General features: G+C 38.1%; 1 protein-coding gene across 1 annotated transcript in view; it reads left to right on the top strand.

Moving 5' to 3' along the window:
• CSMD1 (CUB and Sushi multiple domains 1) overlaps window positions 1-23453 on the top strand; it is a 1869885-nt gene that overhangs the window by 1306259 nt on the left and 540173 nt on the right. Inside the window, 1 exon segment of the mRNA XM_055335505.1 lies at window positions 18955-19042. Coding sequence (XP_055191480.1) covers window positions 18955-19042 — 88 coding nt within the window.

The following is a 23453-nucleotide window of genomic DNA, read 5'->3' as shown; positions in this document are numbered from 1 at the left end:
CTTTATGAAAAGTGCATGTTGCTTTCAGTATAATATTATTTTACCTATATTCGTTCGGTGTCTATCATGTGGTATTTTCTCTACCCCTAATTTTTTTATAGAGTAAATTTGTGTTTCATAATATCCCTGGCTGAAATTTCCCCGGGGATGGGATGGGAATCCTAGACACAGACTCATGGAATATTAGAGTTGAAAGAACACACTCAAATAATTTCACCTAAGGTGTTTACAGGAGATGAGGAGAGGAACAAATATGGTAGTAATATCGCCTTTATTGAGCAGTGCCCAGCAGATTGCCTGAACCATCATTAAATCTTCACAATAACGTTGCATGGTAGGTGTTTCAGATGAGAACACGGGGACTCATAGAGGTTGAACAAGGAGCTTGTCCAAGGTTCTGCAGCCAATAAAAGCATCTAACCTCAGTCCCGGCTCTGCCACCACCACACCTTGACAGCCACTTAGCTTTTCTGTACTTCAGTCTCGAGAACTGAAATGAAACAAAATAAAACAAAAGCTGGGCTATATAATTTATTTTTTATTTCTTTAAAGTTTTTATTTATGAGAGAGAGAGGCAGAGGTAGAAGCAGGCTCCATGCGGGAGCCCGACGTGGGACTGGATTCCGGGACCCCAGGATCACACCCTGGGATGAAGGCGGTGCTAAACTGCTGGGCCACGAAGGCTGTCCTCATTTAATATTTAAACACTAATTTCCTGTGCTGTTTCTAACACGAGCCTTATATTTTATTTTTCAATCTGTAACCTGATTGCTTTCCTTCATTTATCGTGAATTATATTCTGTTCTTTACATAGGATATATGTTGCCAAATTAGCTTCAATGGTGTCTTTTCTACTGTCTACCAAAGTACCATTCACTAAGGAAACATAAAAATGTTAATTAAGTGTACTTTTGTGGTAGGTATCATTATAAAAGTGAAAGTCCAACTCAGTTCAAAGAAAATATTTCAAAATAGATGTATTTGACTATACCTGTGTATATAGTTCATCTTTTAAGTTTCAAATAAGTTAACTATATATAACTAAAAAACCATGTGCCATCTACATAATGAAGGACACATCTGAATGTCATGTGAAATGCATATATGAAATAATATGTAAGAAAGAAGTAACACCCTTCTTCCTATTAAGATTCTCATTCAAAACCCATCTTCATGGTTGGACCTTCACCTCAAGACCTGACTTGGGTTCTCCACATTTGCCAGTCCCCTTGCTAAGTGATCTGCATTGTGTGGATGTTCCACCTTCATTCTGACCTCCATGCCTTTGCTCATTCTGCTCAATCTCCAGCAGTGCCCTCCTCTCCAGCGGCCCCTGGACTCCTCTTGACACATCATAATTCATCTGTGCCTCAAGGCTTGATAGCCTGTCAAGCACCGGCTAGAATTCTTGCTTTCTTTCTTTCCATTACCCTCCCCAGTGCCATCCTTGCCTTTTTCTCTTTTCCTTCTGATCATTTCTCCCTTTTTAAATTTTCTTTCTTACTCCCCCTTTTTTAATTTCTAAGACTAGTTTTAAAGCAATTTTAGGTACAAAGTAAAACTGAAAAGAAAGTACACAGATTCCCCATATACTTCCCAGCCCCACACATGTACAGCCTCCTCCATGATCAACATCGCCCACCAGATGGTACATTTGTTACAACTGATGAACCTACACTGACACGTCATTATCACCCAGAGTCCATAGTTTACAATGGAATTCATTCCTAGTGTTGTACATTGTACGGGTATGAACAGATGTATAAAGACATGTATTGGGATCCCTGGGTGGCACAGTGGTTTAGCGCCTGCCTTTGGCCTGGGGTGTGATTCTGGAGACCCGGGATCGAATCCCACGTCGGGCTCCCGGTGCATGGAGCCTGCTTCTCCTTCTGCCTATGTCTCTGCCCCTCTCTCTCTCTCTCTGTGTGTGACTATCATAAATAAATAAAAATTAAAAAAATACCTTGTTTAAAAAAAAAAGACATGTATTCACCATTATGATATAAAGAGTATTTCCCTGCCCTAAAAATCCTCTGTGCTCTTCCTGTCCATTCCCCCCCTTCTGTACCTGGAAACCACTGATCTTTTTACTTCTCCATGGTTTTGCCTGTTCAAGAAAGTCATACAGTTGAAATCATATAGTATGTTGCTTTTTTAGATTGGCTTCTTTCACTTAGCGATATACACTAAAGAGTCCCTCATATCTTTTTTTTTTTTTTGCTTCTATTTATTTATATCACTGAAAAGTATTCGATTAGCTGGACGTACTAGAGTTTATCAGTTCACCTAATGAAGGATATCTCGGTTGCTTCCAAGTTTTGGCAACCTTCAATTAAGCTGCTGTAAACATTCGTGCACACGTTTTTGCATGGACACAAGTCTTCAACTCTTTAGAGTAAACACCAAGGAGTGTAATTTCTGAAACACAGATTAAGAATATTTTTAGTTTTATAAGAAATCACCAAACTGCTATCCAAAGTGGTCTTATCACCTTGCATCCCCACCAGCAATAAGTAAGAGTTCCTGCCACTCCACATTCTAGTCAGCATTTGATGTTCTCAGAGGTCAAGATTTTGGCAAACTTCCTTTATTTTTAATAACTTTTAAAACTTACCAGGTTCTTTTGGTTACCAGAATCACTTGAGGAAAAGAATGTTATTGTAATAAAACTAGAAAGTCATAGCATGTTGGCTGATTAAATTCTTGGTGGTTCTTTCAAAAGCTAGGATATAATGTATGGGGGCATGTAGGATTCTCTGTGCAAGGCTGCTCCTCTCACTATCATCAGGTGGGTGTGTGTCTGCCCCCTACATTAGCTTCTTTCCTTCAGCTTCCACTGAACAAAACAGTGCCTACTCTGCACCCCAGCAATGCTGTGACTCCAACAGAGTGGCTGCTGAAACATTGCACTTCTAAAAGTGCACCACTGCCTGACCCTTAAAGTAGGAAGTGCTTATAGAGAACAATGTATAATCCCTGAGGTATTAATATTTTTTTCAGTCTGCCTCCTATTACACCTGGGCTTGCTGTGACATCTAATGCATGCAGTCTACTGAAAGGCATTCTTCCAGCAGGAGCTCTCATCACTAACTGCTTCCTATTTTTCATACATCATAGCTAAATTTCTCAAAAAAGTAAATGTTAAGGGTCTAGATAAGTTATTTTAAATTCAAGTCTGTAATTTATGTCTGTGGAATCATTACCTGATTTAGGCCAGATACCTACACTGATTGACGAGGAAGACAAATAATGTCACGGCTTTATATGGGCCATGGAAGTTCCCCAGAGAAAGGTGTGTGGGCTGGAAGACATGGACAGGCATTTCTCTGCTTCATTTGTGCATGCATTCTTTTCTCTGTAAAAAAAAGAAGCTGTTTCAATTATATAACACAAATAAATAAATAAATACAACCAACACGTACAACTCACCCTACAACTTAAAATACTCATTAACTTATAAGGGTAAACATTTCATGACTAGGGTGGTTTACAAGTCCGCAAATTAAGCTTAGGTTCTAAGGGAGTACATCCATCAACGGTGCATTCTTTTTTCTACTTTGTTTCCCCTTGTTTCCATAAAAACAAAACTATATCCTATATTCTGTTTTATAATCTGCTTTTTGTGTCATAGACTTTTAGGGTCATTTACATGAGTATTAATACTGGAAGTATGATGTTAATAAGGCCAAATGTTTATGAAGTACAGATATGTTCTGCTCATTTTTAAAAACTTTTGTCTGTAGGGGAGCCTGGGTGGCTCAGTTGGTTAAGTGTCTGACTCTTGGTTTTGGTTCAGGTCATGATCTCAAGGTTCTGGGCTTGATTCAGGGGATGGGAGTCTGCTTGGGATCCTCTCCCTCTGCCTCTACCCATACTCCTGTGCTCTTTCTCTTTCTCTCCCTCAAATAAATAAATAAATCTTAAAAAAATGTCCATAAATGAATATTTTCTTTTTGAAACACTTTTCTTGGTCAAGTTTTTTTTTTAATTAATTATTATAGTAAGGATAATGTGGATCTTGAAATCAGATACTCTGAAATAGGTATCAGATGAATAAATAGGATACATTAACTACCTCCCAATTCTACTTTCTTCTTTTCTCAAACTGGAAATGAGATAACTTCTTCATAAAGATTTTTGGGAGGATTAAATTATGTAGTATATATAAAAGTACCTGCAATACTACATCACATGCCACAATTCCTCTCTTTGTTTTTATTATCTTGCCATTCCTTACCCAAATTAAATTCTATACATTTTTGTAGAAATAGAATATTCATTAATATTGCATTCATACCCTTTTCCTATTTATATACCTATAACTTATGATGGCTAGGAGGCTAAGAAATATAATCTGATATATTCAATTGAAACAGTGGAAGTAAAAAATCCTAAAAGGCTTCAAGTAATCTACAAAGTTTTCTCATTGAAGTTTAATATCCAAGAACTCAGTGCCAGAAGTGATAGGCCATTACTGCTTTAAGAGATGTAAGTTAATATAATTCATAATTTGTAATATTGAAACATTATGCACATACTATATCATTGTGTGTGAAGTATTATTTCTCCCAGTGTTTGCACCTTTTGTATTCTCAAAGTGACCATCAACATGTTGCAAGAAACGTTTTTATAATAGTTACAACAAACTGTGTTCTCCTGTTTCTACTGGGTAATATATAGAGTAAAATTACACAGACAATATGCTGACATAAGGAGAATTTTAAGGGTGACCAAAGCAATGTATTAATGTAATTAATACATTATTTAGGTTAAATATGTGTATCGCATAAATTCTCAGATATTTTAACATTTCTCCCTTCTTAAAATACTTAAAAAGTTTTAAGCATTGTCTTATTACATAGTATTACTGTCAATAAATATTAATAAATGTTGTATATTATAAAAATATATATGCTAGACAAAAATCATTTATACTAAGTAGCACTGATTTATTAATAATATATATTTAAAACTATTTTATATAAGCAGTTATAAATTTACATTTGATCAAATATTTATATTTATTTAATGTAAAATTTAAGTTATTTAATAATATGAATACATATGAAATATATGTGATAAATACATACATAAAATATAGTATACATTTTTATAGAATTTATATTTCCTGTGTTAGAATGCTTTTAGTTTTTTTAAAGATTTATTTGAGAGAAAGCACATGCAGGGCAGGGAGGGGCAAAGGGAGACAGAGAATTTCAAGCAGACCACTCACTGAGCACAGAGTCTGACATGGGGCTCGACCCCATGACCCTGAGATCACAACCTGAGCTGAAACTGAATCAGATGCTAAACCACCTGAACCACCCAGATTTCTCAGCCAGAATATCTTTAAAAAATCACTTATAAACTATTATGAGGAAGAATTTTTCTATGGGTACTCATCATTTGGATGTGTATTTTTTGTTTCTGAAATCTAAGAATTGACAAGATTTTATGATTTAAATAAATTATCTTTCATATTAAATATCAAAATATGTGTATTGAAATATAAACATAAAATAATTTCATATATATATATATATATATATATATATATATATATATATATACCTGAATCAATTACAGTATACATTGATTGAGATCTTTACTCTTTTTTCTCATATTTCAAAATTATGCAAAGGAACACACATCCTATGCAGAGTACCATGAACTGTCCTGGTCAAATGCCGTTTTTACTGTTAGGAGACTGTGTATAATTAGGGTCCCTGTGAGATATTTCAGAGAAGCCCCAAACATTTTTCAAAAATCCTTAGTCCAAGGTCCCTAAATTTGCCAAAATAGCCTGGGCAGAAATGACAGCCGGTAAGACTTCCAGTGAGGCTGCTTAGTCCCCAAGTGATGGCCACTCTGCATCTGTCGTAGCCAACAGGTGCACAGACACCTCTGCTTCTGATGATGCCCATATGCATCCAAGTAACATCTCAGGCTGGTATGGAGTAGGACCCATAGCGGTGATGACGATCCTCAGGGCTGGTATATGACTTTCAGTGCCATTAATTTTGCAGAGGCCATTTAGACTGATTCTACACTAGCATTTCTTATTTTTCATTTTATTCAAGTACCAAATAAACATCTCAGTTTAATTTGAAGATACACGAGGAAAATACTCCCACTTTGAACATTTGCTGTCATAGTAATTTTAGCAGTTGGACGGATAATTATTATCATAGCCCTTATAAGAAACCTACTTGTTTTTCCCTCTGGCAGAAAAACAATCTAGAAGAGAAGACGTTAATGATGAGAGAATTCGGAGTGTTTAAAATTATCTGGACCATAAGATCCCCATAGGTAGTAGTTAGAATAATGCTAGAAACACAGAGGTTTCAATGCAGCCAAATTGTCCTTATTTGTTGTGCAGTACAGAACCATTAAAAAATTTCAAAGCTCTTCGATAATATGTTTATTATTATATCTTATTACATTAGAAGCTCATTATATATACTTTAGAGAGAGACAGCATGATGAGGTGGGGAGGAGCAGAGGGAGAGGAAGAGAAAGAATCTCAGGCAGATGGATGCAGATCACGGAGCCTGACTAGGGACTTGAGCTCACGACCCTGAGATCATGACCTGAACTGAAATTGAGTCAAGTGCTTATCCAACTGAGCCACCCAGGCACCCACAAGCTAAAATATATTTTAAAAATGAATTGCTGTAAACTCAGAGTTCGATTTATGGTAGGCAGGAAAACTAGAAATCAAAGAAATTGGCAAAATTTAGATAGAAAAATCATGATAGTGGGCATTCAATTACTGGTGTTTTAAAAGTTGAAAAATTAATGGAATGAGAAAAGATAGAGTCCAGACAAAATGTCTGACATGGTATTATATTAAGCATTTGGAAAATCTTGCCCTAGACACTCACACAAGGGGCTCCAAGGTCTGCAAATTCTGTTGCTTCAAAGATGTTTCATTTCTGATCCTATAATCTGAGACCCAACAAGGTACAGACCCAAACCATGTGTTTTTGCTAACTTCTTCCTGTGTAGGCTATCTCTTTCAAACCCCGATGTTGCACTGATGATAAGACTCTATCATCCAAATGTCACCAATTCTTGTTTTACCCACTTCCATAAATATTGTAAATATTTGCTTACTATTCTGGGATCAAACCAACTACTGGTCAAGACTGTACATGTTCAGCAGGAACAGCAAAGTCACCCAAAATTCTGGCACACATGTGGAAATATCTCATGTGATACTCTGTTAAAGTGAGAATAATTCTGTTATAGCTAAATGAAAGAAATGAGAACAATAGCCAAACATTTCAGAGATTAACATTTAATTAAGTTAGGCCTTTGTTTTTCTTCTGGAAGAACAACACGAATAAGCTTTATTCTTGCAGAGATAAAACTTCTTGTGGATCGAAAAAAGGAAATGCATCAAAAGTACGGATTGCTTTTCATCTCATTGAAGAAATAGTGAGTCTATTAAGTGTGGAAGGAACAAATGTCAGTATTGACTCATTTCAAACTGATGACAGCAGGAAAGTTGGAAGTTTACAGTATCCCTCAAACACATATGCGGGGATGGGGTGGCTATCATCTAAAGGTCATTGATAGAGTGGACATACTGCTACCAAGGAATCCCAACCAGTGTCTTCTGTATAACAACACTTTTTATTGCTATGCAACTAAAATCATGTCACTTCTCTGAAGGCTTAAAATGGTTAGAATTAGTCTCAGAATTCATCCAGCTGAAGCATATCTTTAGGTCTCTAAAGAAATAAGCATCACTAATAAAAATTTGCTAAATCACAGGATCAATGTCTGATTTTTCTTTTAATGTCTCTGACTTTGGTTGACTCATTCCAAAGGTGTACAAGCTAAATTTTAACTCAACAAATGCCATCTTACATGAAGATTTTAATTTTCAAGGTAAGCCATGGTTCTAGAGCTCCTGAGGTGGCATGTGACCACATGTGGAAAGGTCCATGAGCATGGTCTTTTTACTGGAGGAAAATTGCCACCAGATGGTATTTGAGCTGAAGCCTCATGGCTTGGAGCATATGGATTCCCATGTGTATGTCTGATTGGGAATATAAATTAAAACACATTTTTACCTCACTTTTTGGTACTTGGTGTCTTTCCATTATAATTTATAAAGGACTTTTATTATTAAGAATGTTTATACATTTTTATTTTATTAAATTTAAACTCAATTTGCCACCATATAGTACAACACCCAGTGCTCATCCCACCAAGTGCCCTCCTCAGTGCCCATCACCCAGTCACCCCAACCACCCGCCCACCTCCCCTTCCACTACCCCTTGTTCATTTCCCAGAGTTAGGTGTCTCTCATGTTTTGTCACCCTCACTGGTACTTTCACTCATTTTCTCTCCTTTCCCTTTATTCCTTTTCACTAGTTTTTATATTCCCCAAATGAATGAGAACATACACTGTTTGTCCTTCTCCGATTGACTTACTTCACTCAGTATAATACCCTCCAGGTCCATCCACGTTGAAGCAAATGGTGGGTATTTGTCGTTTCTAATGGCTGAGTAATATTCCATTGTATACATATTAGGTGTGAGGTTCATTTGTGTATTTGAGTTTTTTACAATTTTTTGAGGGAGGCTTGTAATGCAATGTATTGCCCTCTTAGGACCGCTTTTGCTATATCCCAAAGATTTTGAATAGTCTTATTTTCATTTGCATTAGTTTCCTTGAAACTTTTTAATTCTTCTCTAATTTTCTGGTTGACCCTTTCATCTTTTAGCAGGATGCTCTTTAACCTCCATGTGTTCAAGTTTCTTCCAAATTTCTTCTTGTGATTGAGTTCTAATTTCAAAGCATTGTGGTTTGAAAATACACAGGGGGCAATCTGAATCTTTTGGCGTAGGTTGAGACCTGACTTGTGACCCAATATGCGGTCTATTCTGGAGAAAGTTCCATGTGCACTTGAAAAGAATGTGTATTTAGTTGCATTCGGATGGAATGTTCTGTATATACCTGTAAAATCCATTTGATCCAGTGTATCATTCAAGGCCCTTTTTTCTTAGATGATGTTCTGCTTAGAAGATCTGTCCTTTTTGGGGACTATCGTGTTGAAGTCTCTTACTGTTAATGTGTTATTATCTATGTATCTCTTTATTTTGGTTACTAATTGTTTGATATACTGATTGGTTCTCACACAGGGGCATAAATATTCATGATTGTTAGGTCCTCTTGTTGGATAGACCCTTACGTATGATATAGTGTCCTCCTCTTCTCTTACTACAGTCTTTGGTATAAACTTTAATTTATCTGATATAAGGATGGCTACCCCTGTTTTCTTTTGAGGACCATTTGAATGGTAAATGGTTCTCCAACCTTTCATTTTCAGGCTGTAGGTGTCCTTAGGTCTAAATTGAGTCTCTTGTAGGCAGCAAATAGATGCATCTTGCTTCTTTATCCAGTCTGAAACCCTGTGCCTTTTAGAGTTACCGTTGAAAGGTAGGAATTTAGTGTCCTCATAATACCTATTCAGTCCCTTTTTTGTGCGTGTGTGTGTGTGTGTATGTGTGTGTGTGTGTGTGTGTGGATTATTTCTTTGGGCTTCCTCTTTCTCTTACAGGGTCCCCTTTAATATTTCTTGCAGAGCTGGTTTGGTGGTCACATATTCTTTCAGTTTCTGCCTATCTTGAGAGCTCTTTATCTCTCCTTCTATTCTGAATGAGAGCCTTGCTGGATAAAGTATTCTTGGCTGTATATTTTTCTCATTTAGTATCCTATATCTATCATGCTACACCTTTCTGGTCTGCCAGGCATCTGTGGATAGGTTTTCTGTTAATATGATATTTCTCCCTGTATAAGTTAAAAATCTCTTGTCTCGAGCTGTTTCAATAATTTTGTCTTTATCTTTGAAATTTGCAATTTTCACCTTAAATGTTGATGTGTTGAATTTTTTTTTAATTTTTTGGGGGAGGATCCTCTTTATCTCTTTGATCTGAATGCCTGTTTCCTTCCCCAGATGAGGGAAGTTCTCAGCTATGATTTGTTTAAATACACTTTGTGGTCCCCCCTCTCTCTCTACCTCTTCTGTAATCCCAATAAGATGAATATTAATCCTTCTCAAGCTATCATTCCACCTCATTAACCCTAGCATTTAGAGCATCCAGTTTGGACTGTAATCTCAGTTAAAAATATTTTAAATTTCTGCTTGATTAGTTCTCAATTCTGTAGTAAGAGAATCTCTGGAGTCCTTTATACATTTTTTTCCAGAGCCACTAGTGATTTTATAATTGTACTTCTTAATTGTATCTCTGACATGATATTTAAATCCATGTCCAGCAAGTCTGTGGCAGAGAGTATTACTTCCAGTTCTTTCTTTTATGGTGAATTATTCCTTCTGGTGAATTCTTCATTCTAGTTATTTTGTCCAGTGCCGAGTGGCTGTATGAGCAAGCAGAGTCAAAATTACCAACCACGACCTAAGTAAAAAGTCGATTCCAAGAGATCAGAGGCCAGGAAATAAAATAAAAAGAATGGAAGGAAATAAAATGACCACTAGTGAAAAACAAATTGAAAAATAGTAATAAGGAAAGAAAAACAAAAAAGAAACAAACAAAAAAAAAAACAAAGAAAAAAGAAGAAAAGGAAAAAATGGGTAGTGAGGAAGTGGTGGTAGAGAGAATGTAGTCTCACCAAGGGGACCTAGAGGATGATCCTCTTGGTTCTGAGTGTATTTTGTTCTGTATTCTAGAAGATGGTCAAATCCAAATTTGTATAAACCAGCAAAACTTATATAGAGGCCCAACATCAACCACAAAAAAATAAACAAGATAAAAGAGGAGGGCAAAATAGGAAGGAAGAGAAAATACAGTGTCACAGAATGAACCAACGGTGTTCCACTTGGTTCTGGGTGTACTTTGGTCCATGTTGTAAGGTAGTAACTTCCACCCTAATAAAACAAAACAATACAGAAAAAACAAAAACCAAAAACCCAGAACTCCCATAGCTACTAAAGTTAAAAGTGGAAAGGTGGAAGGAAATCCAGAAATGAAAAATGTATGTAAGACATGTAATTGTAGAAATATGAAAGACAAAAAGGAAAAAGCTTAGAAATGAAGAGTTTGTAAAATATTGTAGTTAAGGCAGGAAGTGAGAAAAAATATTGGAAATTTTTAACCTGCAATATAAACGAATCATAATGAAAAAAACTTCTAGTTCTATTTACTATTTTCCCTTCGTCCTGGAGCTGTATAAAGTGGCTTGGGCAGAAACCTTATTCTTGGGATCCCTGGGTGGCGCAGCGGTTTGGCGCCTGCCTTTGGCCCAGGGCGCGATCCCATAGACCCAGGATCGAATCCCACGTCAGGCTCCCGGTGCATGGAGCCTGCTTCTCCCTCTGCCTCTGCCTATGTCTCTTTCTCTCTCTGACTATCATAAATTAAAAAAAAAAAAATGTTCTTTTAAAAAAAGAAACCCTATTCTTCCAGCAGTTCTTCTGGGGGAGGGGCCTGCTGCGCTGACTCTCAGGTGCCTGTGCCTGGGCTGAGATGCCCTGCCCCTGCCAGGTGCCCGGCCCCAGGTGAGCATCTTCTCCCAGAAGCCCCTCCTTCCCCACGGCCCCGCCCCTGCCAAGTGCCCGGCCCCAGGTGAGCATCTTCTCCCAGGAGCCCCTCCTTCCCCACGGCCCCGCCCCTGCCCGGGAGGCGGATAGGAGGGCAGAAGCGACGGAGACCGAGCGTCCAGCAGAGGCGGGGCGCCCCGAGTGCTGACCGCAGGCTCCGGTCCCCGCCGGCCTGGGCGCTCCGGGTCCGCGCGGGTGCCCGGCGGCAGAGAGGGGCGCTGTGCTGGGCCCTCCGGGTGCCCCCCGCCGGGCTCCAGGGCGCTGGGCGCTGGGCGCAGGGGCCTCTCCACGTGCCGGAGGCCACGCTCTGCAGAGGTGAGCTTCCACGCGCCGCCCTCCGTGGGGTGGGGAGCAGCCAGGCCTTGCCCGCCGGGGCCCTGCGGTTCCGGGGGGAGCGCTGTGCGGGGGTGACCTCACCTGGGACCTCACGTCCCGGGGGAGCTCCTTCTGGGGCTCCCCCCCAGGCCCGTCCTTCCGGGGCTGCCCCCCACCCCAGGCCCGTCCTTCCCGGCCTCCCCTTCTCAGGTGGAACCCAGGGTGTCCGGGAAGCTGTAAAAGTCACCTGGGGTAGTTTGTGGGGCGGGGGCGCGGAGGAGCCTCCTCCCCCAGGTCGCTCTCCGAGGCCGCGCTTGAGCGGAGCTCTTGAGGCCACAGCATCCGCGGGGCTGTCTGCGCCTGCGCCAAGGACCCTGGCGGCTCCACCAGTAGGATCCGGGTCCTGGCCTCAGGGTCCCGTCCTGCAGCGTGGCTCTGACATCTCCCCTCTCGGCCTGGTTGTATGGGCTCAGGCTGGAAAGTACGGAAAGGACGTCGGCGCTTCTAGCTGACATCAGATCTGTGAATTTAGGTCCTCATTATGGTGATTTTTCTTAGTGTGTTTTATTTCTAATTTTTCCTCTAATTGTTCTTGTCTCCACTGACTCGCCTATGATCTCTTCTCATAGACACAGTCGTTTATGCTCCTCTTGTACTCGTTGCTCTCTTCTCTGAGCATTGGTCTGGCTGTAGTTTGCCACAAATCAATTCATGTTGGATTTTATTAATTTTATTATTATTTTTAAAGATTTTATTTATTTATGCATGAGAGACACAGATACAGAGAGAGAAGGCAGAGACCCAGGCAGAGGGAGAAGCAGGCTCCATGGAGGAGCCCGATGCGGGACTCGATCCCAGGACCCTGGGGTCATGCCCTAGGCTGAAGGCGGCGCTAAACCGCTGAGTCCCCCGGGCTGCCCTCATGTTGGATTTTAATTGACAAGTACAAGGCATAGCCTCAAAGAGCAGGCTAATTTGTTGGGAGAAGCATCTTCCTCCTGCCATACATACTTCGGAGGAATCTTGATATTGTAAATGAAGATACTTTGAAAAAGGCATTTAAAATATATATATATATATATATATATATATATATATATATATATATATGTTAATATAATTTACACATTTTAAATCAAAGTTAATTGAAGTCTTTTATAAACGGTCTAATTTGTATCTGTTTCATCTATTTGCATAGTTTTACATCTTGCTTTAGTATTGGTTAATACCCATCGGATCGTTCGCGTTTTGATTTTTATCTGCAAGGTTTTGATTCAAGTTGAATATATTTATTAATATCTATGGCATGTGTCCCACGGGACTTGAAAAGATGTGATTCAACAAAATTGGAGTTAAAATGGTATTAAAACGAGTAATTCCTCTCTTTTGAAAACATTTCTCTGAGGCACTGGGGATCCCGCTTCAAGCAGATTGAGCTCCATGACTTGCCAGCTTTAAAGCTTCAGTTTTTAGGGAAATTAATTGGGTCATGATGCTGATGGAATAGGTAGTTGGGATTTATGGAGCTTATTGTTTACTTGTACATAACCTGCTTGTCACCATGTCTTTACTGTCATTATCCCATTAAAAGCCCATCTCTGTTTCAGAAAACCAGCCATATTTTACATTTAGTCTCTCATCACTTTTCAGTTATCTCCTGCCATCTGCAAGCCATTCAGGCTTGTCTAATTCATTCTGCGCTCTCGCAGAATTCCAAGTGAGTAACCTTTCTGGAATAAATAAGCAACTCTGACATTATCTTTAAAAAGCCCCAGAGTGTGTTGATCTAACTTGGATGGGTACTTCCAATGTCCCTCATTTCTTATTACTATTCCATGGAAGAGAAACAGAAAAAGGGAAAGAGAAATAGACTTTTTTGTGTGTGTTTTTTAATAGGCTTTATGCTGTATGTTGGCACACTTTCTTATTGTAAAATAGTGAAGTAAAGCCACACTACAGCAGACTGCTTCCGATAAAAGCAGTGATGGCCATTTACCTTGATGAGGGTGTTTTCGTAGGACACCGCAATGATTGTGCGCTTGGGGTCTGTTAGTAGACTGCTGCCCTAGTGCGTGATGCAGCCTATGACGCCATGGCGCTAGGTATGAACGCCATGCAGCCACTACCCCCTGCTCCGTAAGAGATACATTCTCAGACTCCCAGGGATGCCTGAGACCCAGGGCGGTACCCAACCCTGTAAGCACTAGGTCATCTTCTAAACACCCGTGGCTATGATCAAGCTTAATTGTATAGATTATGGACAGTAACAGAATAACAATCACTACTAATACAATAGAACAATTATAACCCTATACTGTAATGAAAGCTATGGGGATACGGTCTCTCTCTCTCTCTCTCTCTCTCTCTCTCTCAAACTACCGTATTGTCCTGTACTCACCCATCCTCTTTTGGTGATGATGTGGGATGACCAGATGCCTGCTGATGAGAGGAAGGAAGGTGAATGTCACAGGTGCTATGGCATAGCTTTAGACTATAGATCATCTGCTTTTGGACCCTGGTTGACCTCAGATAACTGAAAAACCACAGAGAGTGAAAATGTGGATAAGGGGGACTGCTCTAGAATTTTGGGAGTGATAGAAGTTGATTTGCTGAATGGTCAGAGATCTATAACTTGTTGGGATACACACATATGCACAGACCACAGTGGTAAAATATAGATAACATTGGGCACCTGGGTGGCTCATTTGGTGAAGCATATGCCTTCAGCTCAGGATCCTGGGATCAAGCCCCGTATTGGGCTTCCTCCTCAGTGAGTAGCCTGCTTCTCCCTCTCCCTCTGCTTGCTGCTCTGCCTACTTGTGTGCATTCTCTCTCTCTCTCAAGCAAACAAAAAAAATCTTTTAAAAATATACATAAAGTTTACCATTTTAAGTAATTTTTTTGTATATGGTTTTATGGCTTTAAGTACATTGGCATCCTCACCCATCTGTCACCACCATCCATCTCCAGAAAAACTGTATCTTCCTACCAAAACTCTGTACATGTTAAATGATAATTTCCCAGGCCTTTCTCCCCATGCTTTGGGAGACCACCATTCTACCTTCTGGCTCTGTGAGTTTGATCACTCTTCACTCTCAGCCTCTGTGTGTCTTCAGGTATGTAGACAGCAGATAGTCGTATCCTGGTTTGTTGTTGTTTATCAATTTTTTCAACGTATGTCATTTGATTGGGGGATACATTAGTCTGCTAGAGCTGCCACAACAAAGCCCCACAAATTGAGTGACTTAACCAACAGAAATTTATCTCCTCACAATTCTGGAGGCAGGGAGGTTCTGCTACAGATTGTCTCCTTGCCCTGTAGATGGCTGTCTTCTCCCTGTGTCTTCACAGGGTCTTCCCTCTGTGTATCTGTGTCCTACTCCACTTACAAGGGCATCGCTCATATTGGAATAGACACACCCCAATGACTTCATTCTAATGTAATCATTTGTTTAAAAAGCATATCGCCAGATACAGCCACATTCTGAGGGACGGGGTTTAGGGCTTCCACATGTGAATTTTGAGAGGACACAATTTGGCACATAGGTGGAATTGATTCCTTTTACATTTAAAGGGAGTACTGAGGGGAAGGCCCTTATTTTTACCACATTTATTTGTTTCCTGTAGGCCTTCTAGTATTTCTCTCCCATTACCATCTTCCTTTGTGTTGAGTTGATTTGTCTGATGACTTATGAGTGTTCTCATTTCACTTCCTTTCACACATATTCTATAGTATCTTCTTTATGGATCCCCTGAAGATTTCATGAGATCCTAAAGTTACAACAATCTTAAACTGATACCAACTTAACTTCAGTCACATACATGGCTGTATTCTTTCACAGTTCCTACACCACCACTTTGTGCTACTGATGTCACAGATTACATCTGTATGTATTGTATACCTACTAGTGCTTTATATATATATATATATATATATATATATATATATATATATATATTTTCATGCATTTGTCTTTTAAGTCATGTAGAGGATTTTAATTTAAAAAAATAGACTCGTGAATCAAAATGACAAAATAGTGGGTTTTTAGAATATTTCTCTCTATACCTTTAAAAGAGAACTTTGTGCTTTCATATTATTTTGAGTTATTGTCTAGTGTCCTTTCATTTCAGTTGAAGGTCTATCTTTAACATTTCTTATAGGGCAGGTATATAAGTAATGAATTCTATTTTGGGGGGGGGGTCTGGTAATGTCTTAGTTTTTCTTTTCTTTTTCTTTTTTTCTTTTTCTCTTTTTTATTTATTTTTATTTTTTATTTTATTTTTTTTAATTTTGTTAGTTTTTCCTTCATTTTTGGAGAAAGTATTGCTGGATATAGAGTTCTCTGTAAATAGCATTTTTTTTTCATTCAGCACTTTAATATTTCCCCTTATTGTCTTCTGTCCTACAAGTTTTCTGCTGAGAAACCTGGTTTCTCAATAAAAACCTGATGGTTTTATTGGAGATCTCTTGTTTGCTATGAGATGCTTTTTTTCTTTCTGCTTTCAAGATGCTTTCTATGTCTTGGTCTTTTGACAGTTTCTGTGTCTCATTCTGAGTTGCTTTGAGTTTATCCTACTTGGAATTTATCAACTTGGATTTGTATATTTATATCTTTCCTCAAATTTGAGAAATGTTCAATTATTCAAATTCATATTTAAGACAGTTTTACAGTTTGTCTAGTAAGTCTGATACATGTGTTTCTTCAAGGACTATTTCTGGAGATTAATCTTATCCCTTTGAATTGTGTACATTTTTCAAAAATTTTAATGCCTTGTGATATTGTGAAAAACTGCATTTGGAAGACATAGTTACCTTTCCCAGTTTTTTGCAGAATGCTGTGGAAGCCCTTTACAAATTAGGGGTCCTCTGAGCCATACTGTTAGCCTCTCATGAAGCCATAGAGTCTTCTCTGGGAATGTGTCCTGTCTGGGTCTCTGTGTGTTAGCCCCCCATCCAGCTGCTTTAGAATATCTTACTTCCCCAACAAGTCTCACTCCAGCCTCTCAGGATCTTAGATGGTTTGTAATATTCTTCTTTCTATAATTCCTTGGCCCCAGGGGCCTGCATGGCTGCAATCTCTGCACTTTCTAAATGCAGCAGTCTGCCAGTGCTTTCCTTGGCTTCTGGCAGCCATTCCACGGACAAGTTTCGAGGCAGGCAAGAAAAACAACAACAACAACAACTAAAAAAAAAAAATCTGTCTCTCATGCAGCCCATAGGTCGGAATATTGCAAACAAGTTTCTCTTTGCTTCTTCATCCTCAGCAAGGGGACCAGGAATGAGGTCACCATGCCATGTCAGGGAAGGTATGGGGTAAGGGTAAGTTAAACTTTCATGAACTCTTCTGCCATTATGAATGTGGCTCTTTCTTCATTGAACTTTCACTTGGCTGCTATTAACCTCAGACTGGTTTCCAGAGCTCTTAAAAAGTTATCTTATTCTATCTGTAGTTTTTATTTGGTATTTTCATGGAGGAATGAGGGCCTGGAACTTTCTCTTTCATCATCTTACTGATGTTGCTGCCTTATGTGCTGGATTGTTTTTAAATAATCATGGGAAAAACCAATATTTAGAAAAAAGAATTGTAGAGTTGAATCCATTTCTCACGCCATACTGCAAAAAAGTTCTTGGATGATATAAAAATCTCAACTAAAACCTGTAAGAAATGGAGATGAACTAACTTGGAATAATGAAGTTCTTCCTAAGAATAAATTTATTCTAGAAAGATCTGTAGCTAATGTGGGATTTTGTCCATATCTCAGTTTCATCCTAACTCAGCAATGAAAACTGAGTCTTGCTGTAAGTATTGTCATATTTTAATGCATAGTTTAATAAAATGCTTAGGGATTTCAATATTTAGCCAGATAATATACTTTTTCTTGTGGAATCATTTAAAATATATGTGGTGAAATATATAGACATATATATGTATATATTTATGTATATACATATATAGGTATTATGTAAGTATTACAGATATGTACATATATATAATCTGCATATACATAAGCAGATAATACAGTCATATATTCAAATGGATTTAAGCTATAGGAAACATGAATTATCCAACAACATGTTGAGATAAAGTAGGTTCATGAATTGGTAAATTTTCTGCCTCAATTGTGACATCAAAGGTCTTGGTTTTTGTGATATGCCTTCTATCCCATCCATACTATTACTCCCATCCTTGGACTGTTGCAAAATGGTACCAAAACTTCCACATTTGAAATCAGACATCGTAAGGTCCAAGTAAAAGAAGATAGATATGGTCTCTACTGGCTCACTGGAATGTCTTCCCAGTGGGATGGTTACAGCCTTCTGCTCATGTCTCACTGAAGGGAATTTGGTAACAAGCCCAAGGTTGAGCAAGTTTCTGAAAAGAAAGAAGAAATTGATTGCCTTGGTTGCATTAGACAGCGTAAATAGTGGCGGATGGGTGTTTGAGTGTTAGCTACTCTATCCGATGAACAAGTGAGCCCTTTAAAATCACTGTTACACTGTGATTGTACAACATCCCAAAAAGAGGTAGGGCTCTTCGTGGAACAGATTCAGGAAAAAAGCAGCATGTCTATAAAAGAACAGTACATTTTTTTTTAGTTCGATGATAAACATGTTCAATGTTGAAAACATAAGTTGGTAGTTTTATTTAAAGTATCTTTTGTATAGGTATTAACAGATAAACTGTTGCTTCACTTCATCCACGGATGGCGGATGAAGGTTTTCTTCTGTATAAACTTTGACATCGTCTCATGATGCTATTAGTTGTAACCTGTCATAAAGTTGCCTGTAATGAGCACAAACATTTTTAAAATTAAATTTTGACCATTTGAATAGAAGAAGGGTTCAAAGTAAAGAATGTTGGCATCCTTTCACTAAAATAAAATGTCTTTTTTTCAGACATAAGAATAAAGATCCATTTTAATAAATCTAAAGTATCTTATTCTAAATAAATCACATTTTGAGTCATTATAATTTAAGAACCAAGTCTGCCTAACAAATTTATTCTCTGAGGATTTCCCCAACAGCGACACAAAATGACAAGAATTTTTCTGTCTATTATAGTGAGTCAAGGCGGTGTTGCATTGGTTTCTGACATGTGTCCAGATCCTGGGATTCCAGAAAATGGTAGAAGAGCAGGTTCTGACTTCAGGTAGGAAATATATGGGTTATTTGAAAAGTGTGTGATTTTCTAATGTATGTATAATAACGTATATAATTTTTAACATAAATTTTATAATATTTTCTAACACATTATATACACATATATGCTATATATAATATACATTATGTATACTTTCAATTTGTTCTTAATTGTTATGTCTTTTTTTTAAGATTGTATTTATTCATGAGAGACACAGAGAGAGAGAGGCAGAGACACAGGCAGAGGGAGAAGCAGGCTCGATGCAGGGAGCCCAAGATGGGACTCGATCCCAGGACTCCAGGATCATGTCCTGGGCTACAGGCAGATATTTAACCACTCTCACCCAGGCATCCCTGTTATGTCCTTTTGAATTAAAGATACAACTTCTTAGTTATGCAGCTAAATTATCTGTAAAACTCTAAAACATGTTGTGTTGAAAATTTCCACAGGGGTAGAATAGATGCCTTTCACTATATTAATTGGTATTAAAATTTTAACCCAAAATGTATATGATTGGAATGGGACATTGCCTTCCCATTTTCTAATGCATTTTTATTGATGTTTACAAAAATAGATGGGGCAAAACTTTACCTATAGTCCCATAATTGTTTAATTAAACTTTTAGAGTAATAAATGTAAGTGGCAGTCAATGCAATTTATTTCAGAAAATGTTATTATTCATTTTACTGGGATTGTGATGAGCTAGAGACTTCTTTCTAGTTGTGGCATTATTAATGTAGTGGTGATTAAAATAGTCCATTATTATGCTATCATTTATATATATAATAATTTCTTTAGATTTTTGAATTCTTTTCCATTAGTCCAAGAAACAGCATTTGCCAACTTACAAGATGGAGACTCATACTGGGAGTAAGTTTAAAATAAAGAGTAAGGAAGAGTTTTCCTCCCTTAAAATCTCATCATTTTTAGAAGGAAAACAACAAAGATATGTGTAGAGAGTTTTGGCTAGTTAAGTGAGCTGAAACTGAAAATGTAGTTATAGGGGAGCCTGGGAGGTGCAGTAGGCAAAGCGCCTGACTCTTGGTTTTGGGGTCATGAGATCAAGCCCCAGGTCAGGTCCCACGCTCAGCACAGAGCCTGCATGAGATTCTCTCCTCTACCTCTGCACCTCCTGGTCTCTCTCTCTTTCTCTCTCAAATAAATAAAATTTAAAAGACAACAACAAATGAAAAATATAATTTATACCAACAAAGAAGGAATATTTCTCAGTGTAATTGGAGTAGCAATGGTCATTTTTAAAAATTTAATTAATTAATTAATTAATTAATTTATTTATTTATTTATTTTTTATTTATGATAGTCACAGATTGAGAGAGAGAGGCAGAGACACAGGCAGAGGGAGAAGCAGGCTCCATGCACCGGGAGCCCGATGTGGGACTCGATCCCGGGTCTCCAGGATCGCGCCCTGGACCAAAGGCAGGCGCCAAACCACTGCGCCACCCAGGGATCCCCTTAATTTTATTTTTTATTGATGTATTAGTTTCAAGTGTGTGATATAATGGTTCAACGGTTGTATATTTCTCACTGCACATCAAGATTAGTGTACTCTTAATCCCCTTCTATTTCACTCCTCATCGCCCTCTTCTTTCTGGTAACCAGCATTCTCTGTATTCAAGAGTTTGTTTTTTTGTCTCTTTTTTGTGTTTTGTTTCTTAAATTCCACATGTGAGTGAGAGAGACAATTAGCAATAGTAATTTTGAAGACTAGAGAAAATAAAATTGCTGGTTGTCATGAAGTTGGCATGTGTGTGTGTATATATATATATATTAACATATATATTTATGTTTTTTATGTATTTATTTTTTTATTTCCTAGCAATGTCTGTTCTGTTTAAAGTATAAAGTTGTATTCTTTACAGGTAAAAGATACAAAGTTTGAGTGTAGTTTAGGTGCTGCTGTTGTATGTTTTAGTTCAAGTTTCTGTGAAGCAGAGGAGATGAAGAGGATTCTTCTTCAGGTGATTTGTGTGTGCATGAAATGTGCACTTTGGAGAAGGAGAATGGAGGAAGGAGGGTAGGGCCAGAGTGAAAAATTAAGATGCAAGCTGGTTTTGACAGGTGATGAGCTTCAGTCTGAACCCACAGGGAATTTGGGGCCACAAATCGCACCAACCAGCTGGTCCACCTTTCGTAGCCACTCCCCCTGCCTGCCTGTCACGGGCTTCCTTCATTTGGCTCAAGGAAGTTCTCTGGAGCATGGCTGGCTTCCAGTAATCGTGGCCCTCCCAGTGGGTGTGATGTGTCCTCATGGCAGGGTGGTCTAATAAAGATGGGTGCTGACTTCCACTATCTTAGAAAACAGCAGTCAGTTGAAGGCATTCAGGAATTTTATCACTTGAAAATGAAGCAAATAAATGAAATTTATACATTCTCTCTCTCTCTCTCTCTCTCTCTCTCTCTCTCTCTCTTTGAAGGTTACATAATTCTTGCTAGAATCCATAGAGGGTCCCCCCCCATATAATCCTTTCTTATCTCAAAAAAGACTTTCTCCATTTTCTCCTCCCTCAGGAAAAAATAATTCTCCCTGCCTCACTTCCAAAAAACTGTACACATCCTTCCATTAGACTTCTCGTGCTCTCCTGTGCAAGAGTGTGTCTTCTTCATCTCTGTCTCCTCAGTGACTAAAATAGTGCCTGGCACCCAGGTGCTCAGCAGATATTATTCCAATGCACTTTGTATACGAGGGAGATTGCCCGTCCAGTACTCTGTCATCCCTGAAAGTATTCTCAGGAATCTAGAAACTTCTCTGATCCATTTGGCAGAGCTCTCTTTCAAAACATAGCAAAATAAATGCTGTCAGGTGATGCCAAATTGTTCACATGACATCCTATAGTAAAGAGAGTTAGAGAAACTTCTTAATCTCTAAAAGTTCACAAGGAATTTGGAATCATTCAAGGCCAGTATCTACTTAGCATAAGGGCAATAATAAAACTTTTTATGAACACCTTAGGTGAATGTGCTGGCATTTGCTCTAGCTCATTCTTAGAGCAGCCTTATTTCTGAAGAAGAGGCTTAACTCCAGGATAAACATTAGGTCCTAAGGTTGTGTTGATGTGTCTTGGGGAAAGCCAAGGAAGAGATTAGGTATCTTATCTTAGATGAGACTTTCAGACTTTCAAATATCTTATTTTCCTGGAGATTCTCTATATTGTTTACATGTCTCCAAGTTCATGGCAATCAAATAATATAAGGGAATATGATTGGGAAGATTAGACTTCCTATAAGACTAAATACAAATGATGTGAATGTTTTTGCCATTCATGAGGATATATGTGTACATGCATATGTATGTATATACAAAACTGTCACAGCCAGTTCTGTAACTCTTTAGTACACTTTAGAGGACTCTCTATCTAGATGATCCTGAGAACTACAAATAAAGACGGTTTTATGTATTTCTTTCCAATGTGAACGTATGTTATTTCTTTCCCTTGCCTGAAGGGATGAGCTAGTACCTATATTAGGTTGAATACAAGAGGTTGGATACAAGTGGGAGACATGAGACATTCTAGCTTTATTTAAAAAAAAAAAGCTTTACTTATTTTTAGTAATCCATATCTCCACCGTGGAGTTCAAACTCAGGATCTCAAGGTTAAGAGCCACATGCTCGCCCAACTGAGCCAGCCAGGTGCCCTCATTCTTGTTTCATTCATAATCTTTGGTGGAAAGCACTCTGGTTTTCATCATTATGTGATATTAGCTGTAGGTTTTCATAGATTACTTTTTTCAGGTTGAGGAAATGCCCTTCTATTTTTGCTTTGTTGTAAGGTCTTACCAGAAATGGACGTAGATTTTGTCAAAGCTTTTTCTAGATCTGTTGAGATGATGTGTTCTACTTTAGTTATTAATATAATTAATCACAGTAATTGATTTTCTTGCATTTTGGGATACATTAATTTAGACATCATGATGTATCAGCCTTTTTGTATACTGTTGGCTTTGACTTTCTCTTTCTTTCTTTCTTCTTTCTTTCTTTCTTTCTTTCTTTCTTTCTTTCTTTCTTTCTTTCTTTCTTTCTTCTTTCTTTCTTTCTTTCTTTCTTTCTTTCTTTCTTTCTTTTTTTTTCTTTTTATCTTTGTGTTCTCACAAGGGAAGACACTGGCCTATAGTGTATTCTTATAATGACTTGTTCTGATTTTGCTCTCAGAGTAATGCTGGTCTCATAAAATTAATTAGGGAATATTATTTCCTCTGTAATAGCCTGGAAGAATTTGTATAGTATTGAAAGTATTTCTTCTCAGATTTTTTAGAGATTTATCAGTGAAGCCATTTGGAGTTGGAATTTTCTTATGAAAAATGTTTAAATTACAATACAACCTTTTTCTATTTACAAGCCTGTGCAGGCTTTCTCTCTGCTTGAGTAAGTGGATTTGGTAGTTTTCATCTTTCAAGGAATTTT

This window comes from Nyctereutes procyonoides, unplaced genomic scaffold (assembly GCF_905146905.1).
Source record: "Nyctereutes procyonoides isolate TBG_1078 unplaced genomic scaffold, NYPRO_anot_genome, whole genome shotgun sequence".
In the NCBI taxonomy this organism is placed as follows: domain Eukaryota; kingdom Metazoa; phylum Chordata; class Mammalia; order Carnivora; family Canidae; genus Nyctereutes; species Nyctereutes procyonoides.
The sequence above is the reverse complement of the archived record's forward strand: the minus strand, read 5'-3'. Positions and strand labels throughout refer to the sequence as shown.